The sequence below is a fragment of the Trachinotus anak genome, unplaced genomic scaffold (genome assembly GCF_046630095.1).
Source record: "Trachinotus anak isolate AG129_WGS33_773 ecotype Australia unplaced genomic scaffold, CSIRO_AGI_Tana_v1 ptg000014l, whole genome shotgun sequence".
Taxonomy (NCBI): domain Eukaryota; kingdom Metazoa; phylum Chordata; class Actinopteri; order Carangiformes; family Carangidae; genus Trachinotus; species Trachinotus anak.
In genome coordinates, this window is record NW_027273865.1 from 10,231,629 (window position 1) to 10,243,301 (window position 11,673).

Below are 11,673 nucleotides of genomic sequence, written 5' to 3' on the forward strand. Positions count from 1 at the left end.
ATGTAAATTTAAATTCTCGAAAGATGCAGTTTCTTCTTCCATTGTCCATCATGAGGTGCAGGATTTCATTTTGTTGTAGCGCGTCTCTGCTGTGATAATAAAATCTGTTGTCTTTTGAAGCAACATTCTTTGATCTATGGCCTAATTTAGTTAATGATTAGCAAAGCCGCCTTAAAAAGAGCCTCATTTAAGACATACTGTAGTTGTTGCGTGAGCTGGCAGTGTCTCTGCACTGCAGCTGATACAGACTCCATCTCATACATTCACCCACAGACACTCAACACATACAGTGGTGCAGGCATATACAGTACACACTCAAGCATACCACACACACACACACACACACACCAGTTATGTGACCCACAAAGGGTTACATAAGGTCATATTGACATCCTTTATCAATGTGTGGGCTGTAAAACTCAACAGAAATGTTAAAAATCTGTTCAGTCATGAACTTACAGAATGAAAAGGAATGAGCTGTGGTGTTTCTGGTATGGCTGTAAATGGCTACATTACAGAAAGAAATGAAAATATAGAATAATACAGATAAACAAATAACTTTAATGGGCAACAGATGGCAACCAAAAACTCCTCAGAGCATACAGTTTGTATCCCATTTTCAGCTAACATCCCACCACCACCACCACCACCATTTCCCCACCCTTGCTACTTTCCAGTAGGTCAGCTCTAAAATCTAATTCTTTCCTCAGATCTTGTATTTGTATGTTTTCATGTCACAGAAACAAAGAACAACATCTGAAAAAATGAAAAAATAAAACACAAACCACAGGAAAAAAAAAATAATGCATGTATTATTGGCAATGAGTGAAAGTCTCCTGACAAGCAAAAATATTCAAACAAAAAAAGTGAGAGAAATATTCAGTTTCCACTCGTTGTTACACACATAACTTGTGTAGGATTCAACTCCATTATAATATTTAGGATCTGTGTGAGCAGTTGTGCAGATTGGCATCAGGGTTTCATGCAATTTGTCTGGCGAGCCTTCAAGACCATCAACCTTATACTATGTTAAAAATAAATCAAAGCAGCTGTAACATAGAGTGTGAGCTCATGGAGGCTGACTCATGGTGGTGACACAATTGGCATACGTGAACAAGGGTGTGTGACTGACCTTAAGGCTTTTGGTTTCTCTCTTAAGCCATCACATCTGAAATAAAAAATAAAACTGTCCCCCATAACTGCCATTGATTAGGAAAAATAAACTGCCATCTGTATGAATATATTAATGTAATAATCTATAGAACTAGCAGCATTATGACGATAAATCCATTCAGCAGCTTTCTGTGCTCTTAAGCAGCTTCCTGGTGTCTAAAGTTTGTTCTGAAGACGTGAAGTCTCACATTTTGCTAATCAATAACCAATTCTGGTGAATTGCCTATGCGTTCCCTGTGACTGTATTTGTGCATTGGTGTTGAATATTCATATCTATGTGCTGTACAGAGAGCAGACACATGTAAAAGTGAGGAACCATTGAAGGGAAAATGTTAAATCTTGGACACGTGCTTGCAGAAACTTAAAATACTGGCAGATAAATCCTTTTTGCTGTAAAGGTTAACTTGCAAATGAGGCATATTAAATAATGATACAGGCACAAAAAGAAAGCACAAACTGTACTCAGGGCACAAAACAAAGCATTAAAACGTTTTCTCTACGAAATGGTTTTTCCTTAAAAACAAATTTCTTATGGGTGACGATACAACAATACACTAGACCACCACGGAAATGGTGCATGTATAATTTAGTCATATTTTTTTTATTATCATAGCTATTATTTCGGTTCTTGTGCAACTGCTACATAATGACTCACATTCAAGATATTTTGTCACTCAGGAACAGCTAAAAGGTATAAAAACAAACAAACAAAAAAAATGTATACTGTCAGAAATAAAATATGGTCCATGTTTGTGAATCATAACAGAAACACTGAGCCTGAAAACTTCACCATTATTAAAACTGGATAGCATGACAGAAAAAAGTACTTAAATACTGTTCAAAGAACAAAATATATCATAATCATACTTCAATGTGACAAACACCAGCTGGTAAGATTAAGTGATCACTGGTGGGTTTTTATCTTCCTTTTTTTCTTTCATTAACAAATTAAATACACATATTGCATGTCACTATAGCAACGCCCATTACAGGTCAATTTTTACGATCACCATTTTGGTATAGCAAATCAAAAACCATAACAAAACGAAATAAATTAGAAATTAGAAATCAACATCAGACAAAGCCTGTTTTTCTCAGTCATATGAATACTTAACACCCACAGTATAAGTTAATAAAGTCAAGCTACTGTATATAAATACATCACCAGCATGCACAATATTGAATAATCGATATTATTGTTGTCATCATCTTACACTGAAGAAACAGTATAGTAGGCAAGTGCATTTAATAAAACAAACACAGAAGTAAACCACAAACTCTGAAGCTGCTTTTATTTCATTTTTTTGTCATTTTTTTGTTTTGTTTTGTATTGTTAAGTCTCTGCCTTTAGTAATCTTCACCTCCAAAAGAATCAATGGTTCCAGTGACAAAACAGACTAATCTGTGAGATGCCAAATACACTTTAGACAGAAGGAGGGGAATAAATTTTGTCTAACTAATCCTCATTTTCGCTCCCGTGCAATTTATCCTTTTTTAAATTTGGGGGATTTTATCAGTTTAAAACTTTCTCTTTTCTCGTTGTTGGCTCGAGTTTAACATCCATGGCTTTCGGGGCCCTTTCTCATATGTAGGCTACTACTGGAACCAATGCAAACTAGTTTTGTGAGGCATTCCCATTCAAGCATTTTCTCTCTCAAGTGACTCAAATGCATCTCTATCACGCAAAAACCTAACTAAGCAGCTTATCTTGACAGAACAAGACCAGTTCCTATGCCAGTGTGAGGCTGCCATTTCAATCGAACAACAACCACTTCAGGCTGATTGACTGACATATCAGTGGTTTTGGCAAATGTCAAAGAGAAAATCAAGAAGACGGAGGCCCCTTTCAACTGTATATATATTTCTATATATATTTAAACTAAGATTTAACCTCCACTCTCACCTCTCTTTTGATTCTTTTCTTTTAACACATGGAAAAATAAAGAACTGCTGCTGCGGTAGTTTCATCGGCAAAAGCGGCTGCCAAAGTCCACCGGCCCTTCATATATTTTTTTCGAAGTGTGGTTTCTCTTTAATTGTTGCCCTCCCCTCCCTCGTCATCCTGCTGGTCACTTGTCCACAGTGTCAAGTTGTCTCGGAGCAGCTGCATGATGAGAGTGGAGTCTTTGTAGGAGTCCTCGTTGAGGGTGTCAAGCTCGGCAATGGCATCGTCGAAGGCGGTCTTGGCCAGATGACAGGCCTGCTCTGGGGCATTCTGGATCTCGTAGTAAAACACAGAGTAGTTGAGAGCTAAGCCCAGGCGGATGGGGTGGGTTGGCTGCATGTGCTCCTTGCTGATCTCGTGGGCCTCGTTGTAGGCCTTCTCCGACGACTCCACCACAGTGGCTCTCTTCTCCCCCGTGGCCACCTCTGCCAGGTACCGGTAGTAGTCGCCCTTCATCTTCAGGTAGAACACCTTGCTCTCGTGCTGCGTGTCACTGCAGTTCTTGATCAGGAAGTTGTCCAGGAGGTTGAGCACGTCCTGGCACACAGCCTCCAGCTCCTTCTCAATCTTCTCCCTGTAGGCCCTGACCATCTCAATCTTCTTCTCATTGCCGTCGGCCGAGGTCTTCTGCTCAATGCTGGAGATCACCCTCCAGGAGGAACGGCGGGCCCCAACCACGTTCTTGTAGGCCACAGACAAGAGGTTCCTCTCCTCATTGGACAGGGCCTCATTCAGCTCTGTTACCTGGAAGATGAAAAAACGGAAAATTTACACACCAGTTAAGAGCAAAAGCCATGATTAACAGCATCCAATTGCATTTACATTATAAAAAGAAAATATCATCTGAGAAAAGCTTTATTACTAGAGTTTAAGTCAGTTAGTCAACAGAAAAAGGGAAAAAATTTATTATCTTTCAGTTTTGGACCCAAATAAAGGAAATTTTGATATGTCCCTATGGTTTAGGGGTTAATACGCTGACCCCTGACAGGGTCTGGCTGGGGACCTTTGTTGCATCTCTTGTCCTTGTTTCCTGTCATCTTCCAACTACTGTCTGTGATAGAGACGTAAAAATCCCACGAAAATATATTTGGTCAAAAGGGAAGGTAGTCACCTTGGACTCTGGAAAACTGTTATAGACACTTTCTTACAAACCAAATAATTGATGAAATAATGAAGGAAAGTAAGATGTTGAAAACAGTCATTAGTTGTGGCCCTAATAATTGCAAATCACCATCTTTTCTGTCTTTTTACATGAAAGAATCTGGACTAACAGCACAGTTCACGGCACAGAAAATGAGCAATATTTCACTTGTCATGTGCGATTCCCAGTTTCCATGGCAATCCATTAATTTAGTGCACCAGTAGCTCCAGCTGTCACGTGGACAGCTAATGCTAGTTAGTGAGAAACGATATTCAAGATAGTCGGCGGCAGTTGGGGTTGGGAGGAGGGTTGGGGTGGGGGGTTGGGGTGGGGTGGGGGGGGTGGGATAGGAAAGGGGTGGGCAAATGGAGGGGGGTTGAAAGGAGTGCTGGAGATGGCTAAAATGTTCCTACGAGCAGTTGGGGGCAGCTGCACTGTAAATGAAAACCATCACTGCACAGACGGTTCACGTGTCCCAGTGACCTTCTCTCTGGCTGAAACTGACCTTTTTACCTGTCTAAAAGACCACGCCGTGACATCACTCAGAGCTTGACTGTTAAACTTAGATTTTGACAGGATGGTAGTCCAGTTGTTGTGTTGCTATAAAAAGGCTGAATAACTCAGACTTATTTGATTTGGAAAAGCAACCTTGTGTTGGAACGTGCCTTCTGTCAGATCAATAACTGCACAGGGCCTGAAATATACGGATCAAAATGAAGACATGTGTAGCTTAGTTTTCACACACAACCTTTCATCTTGAGAGTGTTCTTAATCTGAAAATCTCCCTGAGGTGCTAACATTTCTCATTCCTCTGTTTTGACACTCTGCTCAAGCGTCACACAACCGAGTGGACAGAGAGGAGGGCTCAACCTGTAGAGATTTATCTGTCGTCTCAAAACTGTAACACAAATCTAATGATCTATCTATCTATCTATATATATATATACATATACATATATATTTTTTTTTTTTTTTTTTGAAGGAAACAAATAGGACATCAGTCAATATGATGAAGTGATGTTCGGGATTACTACAGTGCCCATTGGATCAGAGTTATGTTGATACATAACAAAAAGAAAATAGCTGAAAATACATCATTGGTTGACACTGGTGAATTGTATATTCTATGGGATGCAATGATTTTAATTATCATACTGACATTAACTACCTAGATCCTCATCTGGGGCAAAAAAAAAAAAAAACTACTTGCAAATCTATAGCTGAAACAATTAGCCCAGCTAAATTGATTAATGAGCAACTAATTTGATAATCATGGTTTTCTTAATCTTCTATAATAGTAAACTAAATATCTCTGGATTTTGGAAAAAAAAATGAAGGTATAAAAAATGAACAAGGAAAATAATCTTGCAGTACCAGCGTATCCATAAAAAGTCTGCCTGAAAAGCTGCATTCAAGGCTGTTAACATGAAAGTAATCTACATATATTTTTCATGAGGGACACAAAGGTGATGGCCTATCGTTTGTCATTTCTGGCTGCAATGGCAAGGGATTCCCTTTGATTAGAGAGTGAGAGTACACACCCCTGCAAAGGGGCCTAGTTTGGACCGCACTGACATGGCAGATTGTTTAAAGGGAAAGGAATCCCTCCCTGAACACACATCATCCCACCTCCTGCAACCAGAAACCCTCGATGACAAACGATCCACTGGGGCTCACTTCATTTCTCCTGAGGAACATAAGACAAAATGTTCCTCATTTAAAGCAAGTATGATGAGTTTGATCTCTATGTGAGCTCACACAGGCCCAGCTAAGACTCCCGGGGTGCTACTGGTGCCAGTATGAGCTGGTGTGACACAGCAATTTTTTTTCAACCCACTGGTGAGTCCAGTTTCCAGAATTTCTTAAGGGGAGGGAGAGAGAGAGAGAGGGGAAAAAAAAGAAGAAGAGGAAAAGCAGATAAAGGCTATGTCCTCAGCACTGTCAAATAGGAGCGGAGAAAGCTCCTGTGAGACAGGCCACACATGTCACCCTCTTTGCATCAGATACTACAGTATTTAATCAGGCTCACTAACCCAAAATGACTTCAAATTTCTGCTGGATTTCGGGAGGAGTCTGCCCGGACACGGAAACAGCACATGCACAGATTGAGACATGAGCAAGTATCTGAGAAGTGAAGCGGTCAAGAGAGGAGAAGACAAAAGGCTACAAAAGGAATCTGATCATGTTGACTCACTGCAATACGACAAAGAATATTCTAGAGAGATTCTGCTGCCTCCTACGTTTGTTTAGAGGAAAGAGCAGTTTAAAGTGTCTTTTTGGAGGGATTTTTATTCATCAGTCATACCTCTAAGTCTCATACAGGGGAAGGAAGAATATGCAGATGCTGATAATGTATATCATTTTAATTAATGTGACAAAGAGGAGAGGAGAGGAGGAGGAGGAGGAGGAGGAAGAGGAGGAGGAGGGGGCAGCAGCAGTTGATAGGCTTTTTCCGAGCAACCTCACATGGCTCCCAGCGGCAGGAGCTCTTATAAATTCGGTATAATGGAGGGAGGGGAGGTGCGGTGTTTAAAGGGAAGAGGGTGGGGGGAAAAAAAAAAAAAAGCAGCAAATGCAACAGAGCAGAGCCATTGTATGAAATGAATTCCTCATGAAGTGAGGGATCAAACTCAGGCCTGTGTGCATTTCATTGTAATATCCCTTCATTGAACGGCACGGCCGACAGAAAGGCACCGCCCAAGGAGCAGAGGATTTGGACTCGACTCGTAAAAAAAAACCGGGCACTGGGCTGTCGATGAACAAGACAATGAACATTTAAAATATTACTTTACTGTGATGCCTGATTGTAGTGCCCGAATATCAAGTGAGACCCCCGCACATTAACAGCCAACGTAATCCAGATTGCGGGTCGAGCCTTTCCACAAACAGAGCAGTGATAAAACATCACTCACACACTAAACAGTCACAATTATGATCTTCTCTGAATGAACTTACCGATTTCATAGCTGCTGCCATATCATCATATCTCTCAGCCTGTTCAGCCAGCCTGGCTTTCTGCACCAGCTGCTCACGATCGACCATTGTTTAGATGATGTTTGGCTGCTTTGTCGAGCTGCTCTGCTTGGGTTTTGCGGATGAAATGATTGATATTTTTCAATCGCAATGCAGTGAAATCTTACGCGAGCCTAACGCTGCAGCTGTTCCCTGCTGTCTGTCTATGCTCCGTGCAGACGGGACACCCTCTCCTCTCCTCTCCTCCCTCCCTCCCTCCCTTCCTCCCTCCCTCCTCCTCCTCCTCCTCCTCACACACTCTCCCTCGGCTGCGTCATCACTCAGAAAGGTGGGTGTCTGTGCCAATGATGTAACTCTCCATACATGGGAACCAGAGGGGACAGGCGTACGGGGACGGTGGGATGCATGGGAGCAGCCCTGGGCTCAGGGTCCTGTGGGAAATGGAGTCCAGTGTGGCTGCATGCTGGAGCCAGGAGCATGCTCAATCTCACTTGTTATAAGGGGGCCAATTTCAAATATACACCCACCGAGCAATTTATTAGTAACGCCATATTAATACTGGGTAGTTCCTCCCTTTGCTCTCAGAACAGCCTCTGTTCTTCATGGCATGGATTCCACAACATCCGCAGGGTTTTAAAGACTCTGGTTCCTGCAGCCATGGCGGCATTATTTATGCAGATTCGTCAGCTCCACATTCATGCTGCCAAAGGTGTTCTGTTGGATTTAGATCTGGTGACTGGGAAGGCCAGTGAAGTACACCTTTCAAGTTCATGACACCATTTTGCTTTGTGACCTTATCATGCTGGAGTAGCCATTAGAGGATATAAACAATCACCACGAAATGACCGAAACCAACAATGCAATATATCTACGTGTATACAAAACCTGATTTATCTTATTCTTCTGTGCCATTAACTCCATTACTGTCCAAAACACACCAGTGAGCCACACTGCCAGTCAGAGTGAGTGTGGGCACTGTAGTTTATTTAGAAACAGCGCCACAGATTAACAATGGTGATCACCTTCACAGCCTGTGGCCTGTGCCTGCAAAGGCCTCTGCACATGTTGGGCAACGTGGTTCCTATAGTAAACAGTCTCCGTATTTTCTTAGCTTTTCAGCATGTACAAAGTTAGCATTAGAAAATGAGTTGCTCTGTATGGGGTTGTGGGAACGTCCAGACCAAATGAGTATCTGCTTTTTGTCTTTGGCTCCCGTGTTATCACTTTATTTTGTCCACCCTGGAGAAAAGGTCTAACACTCTGGGCCAGCGTTTCTGCAATGAACAGCAGCAGCTCATTTCTACACTTGGGTTGGGGTGGGGTTCTTTTACATTTGGGTCATAGAGGTAACCATCAGTTTATCTAATAGATATTAACCACCAATGTTTAGAAATTCATATAAAAAAGATTTTTGACCTGTCTCTCAAGTTGCAACTCTTTTTTCTATCCAAAGATGGCAGGTTTCCATCTTTGTTTTTTGAGATCAGTGTTGTGATCACATGGTAATAACTAGAGAGTATTCCATTTTTTTGGCATCTCAGACCTTTTGCCATCTGGACTGTGGCAGCCATGGCCGGATTAACCTTTGGGGCAAAAGTTTGTTGTTGTACCTCTGTTGAAACCCACTGATCTCCATTGCCCTGTACATGGCAGTTTTTTTTTATTTTCCTGGGCACCAAGAACCAACCAGTGCTTGAGAGATTTTGAGAATCAATTAATCATTTTTTCCTTTTTTTTATTAAGTGATGCCATTCTCACAGATGTCAAAATTTACTAGTTTTGACAGTGAACTCAACAAACTTTTTTTTCCTTTTCACTATTTTCACTATTTTCTGACCTTTTATTAACTTAACAGTCAATCAATTATAGAAGAAAATAATTGCCAGACATTTATATTGAACATAATTGTTGGTTGCAGCCTTACACGTCTCCTATTATGGAATAATATGACCTTGCCTGAGATTTTCTGTGTGTTAATTACTTGACACAGAGAAAAAAATGAAAGCAATTTAGCTTTTAAAAGAAAAAGGTTTAAACAAATGGCCTAAACTAAAAGAAACTAAAGAGAATGGTCACAAGATGGACGACAGATCATAGATGATGTTCTACTTCAGTGGGGCTAATGTGCAACAAATTTTCAATTAGTCAATTGGTTGTTTGCCTTATAATATATATATATATATATATATATATATATATTGCAGTTCAGGGACATCCTATATATATATATATATATACACACACACACACATAGGATGTCCCTGAACTGCAACCTGAGATCACAGTGTTTCCTGTCAAGGTCATAAGTGAGTGAAAGATGTAAAGAGCAAACTCTGCTGGTGAGGCTGAACTTTATTTTATAAACACATTTAAGGCAGTTGATACCATTATCAAGGGCAGTTTTCTTTGTCTTTAAAGATTGCAAACTGCTACATATTGAGGTTTGAACTATTGTTTTTAAGACACGTGAAGACGTCCCTTAGAGCTCTGGGTAACTGGGTAACATCTCATTTTCTTGCATTTAACACATCAAAATTATCTGCATATTAATCCATAATGAAAGGAACCATTTCTCTGCTCTGAGTGTCATTACTTTTTCTTTTGATACTTTAGGTACATTTCTCCAATAATATTTAGGTAAATTTGCCTTAGTAACATTTTCCATACGGGAATTTTACTTTAATGGAGTATTTTTTACAGTGGTACATTTACTAATATTTCCTCCACCACTGATCAAAGGCAGCAGTTTTATATCATATCACCTATGAATTCAGCATGGCACTCATGTCATTTAAATCTTTAAGATTATTTTATCATAGTTATGTGTAGAGTCTTTACCAAAGTAGCAATATGAGCCACCTAACTGAAGACAAGGCTGCTCACAGCTCCCTCTTCTGGACAAAAACGAAAATGAAAGTATCTGAGAACAAGGCATCACGCTGTACAATAAGTTGTGTGAAAGTAAAGTCTTTATTGTTGTGAAAAAGCTTCTGAAACCACAGGAACATCTGCTGAAACCTACAAGAATGAAACCACTTCTCAGGTCAGGAGTTTATGAATGTGTGCTGACCCAGCACAACCACTCAATTCAATTTATTCTTTTGGGGACAATTGTCTGATGCAACTCAATACCCACATCAACAAACATGATGGATAGAAGAAGAAACAAAACCTGTTAATCACAAAACTGAAAACAATCAGAGGGTATCGGCCTCAAGCCGACAAATATAAAAATAAAATAATAATAAGAAAAATAAATAAAATAGTATTGAGACCATGGAAAACGTAAAAATACAGAGGAAATTAAAACCTAATTAACAATTAAAAGGCAACACATGAACTCTACGGTGAACAAAGAGCATGAATGCTAATGCCGTTCATTTCCCTTATGAGTTAAAAAAAAAACATCAGATGTGAAGGCAGAGGGGTGAGGGCATGTAAATCAAAATAACAACTAAAATAAGAATGAATAAAACCAAGTAAACCATCTATGTCTAATCCAAAAACTTGGTCTCAAAGCACATGCAATGCTGTCAGATGTTTCCACCCCCACGGTCCCCAATTTCTACCTTTCTGTTTCTCTCACTAACATTTCTCGCTCTTTCTCTCTCACCCACACACACACACACACACACACACACACACACACACACACACACACACACACACAGAGAGATTCGTCAAACCTTTGTCTTCCTCTGCAGCAGGAGATTATCACCTGCTGACCTGGCCAGAGGTCAAGAGAGGAAGTGCTGATTTTCAGTGACGTGTAAACTGGGTCAAGTCATGGTACATTTTAATGTATTCTCACAGTTATGCTTCAATTTAATTGCTTTCTAAACTCAATCTATTTCTAATGAAGAATGAACAACCCTTTTTTTTTTTTTTTTTTTAGAAAATCAATGGTTCATAACTCTTTTCATTACTTCCATCACTGGGAATAAAACTGATCATTTTTCACTGGATGTTAGGAAAAGAGTGATTTTCCAAACAGTTTTTGCAGACATGTATTTATAATGCACCCTTTAGTAATATTTGAAAGACCCTGGCAAGGCAGAATTACCAACCATGCAAAACAGGTAACTGAAGGGCCCCAAAAGCTACAGGTTCATCTAACTTCACTGGTTTTGGCAAACTGATTAGTTGCAACTGTGTGAAGGTTTTTGTACAACTAAAGGCCCAATGTGCATTATTTGTTAATTATGTCACCCTGTCTTGTGAAGTATATCAAACTCCTTGACCAGTTATATGACCTTGTATTATTTTGTAGTTTATATTGCCCTCATGTGGAGCATTTGAGTAAAATAAAGATGTGTTAAACCTGTTACCAGACACCCCCTTTCTGCACACAAGCCCACAAATAATGTACCCAAAATAAAAAAAATGTTTCTTTTCAACATAGGAGCTTTTTTCAATTTTCTTAAAAACCATTGCTCCCATT

At 40.0% G+C, this 11,673-nt stretch overlaps 1 protein-coding gene across 1 annotated transcript; it reads right to left on the reverse strand.

The window, feature by feature from the left end:
- Positions 1–1,753: 1,753 nt before the first annotated feature.
- ywhag2 (3-monooxygenase/tryptophan 5-monooxygenase activation protein, gamma polypeptide 2) lies at positions 1,754–7,452 on the reverse strand. The gene is made up of 2 exons (XM_071496555.1): positions 7,215–7,452; positions 1,754–3,862 (listed from the first exon to the last, which is right to left on the reverse strand). Exons 1-2 carry the CDS (start codon positions 7,299–7,301, stop codon positions 3,206–3,208), a joined length of 744 nt encoding a protein of 247 aa, XP_071352656.1. The 5' UTR covers positions 7,302–7,452; the 3' UTR covers positions 1,754–3,205.
- Positions 7,453–11,673: the final 4,221 nt, after the last annotated feature.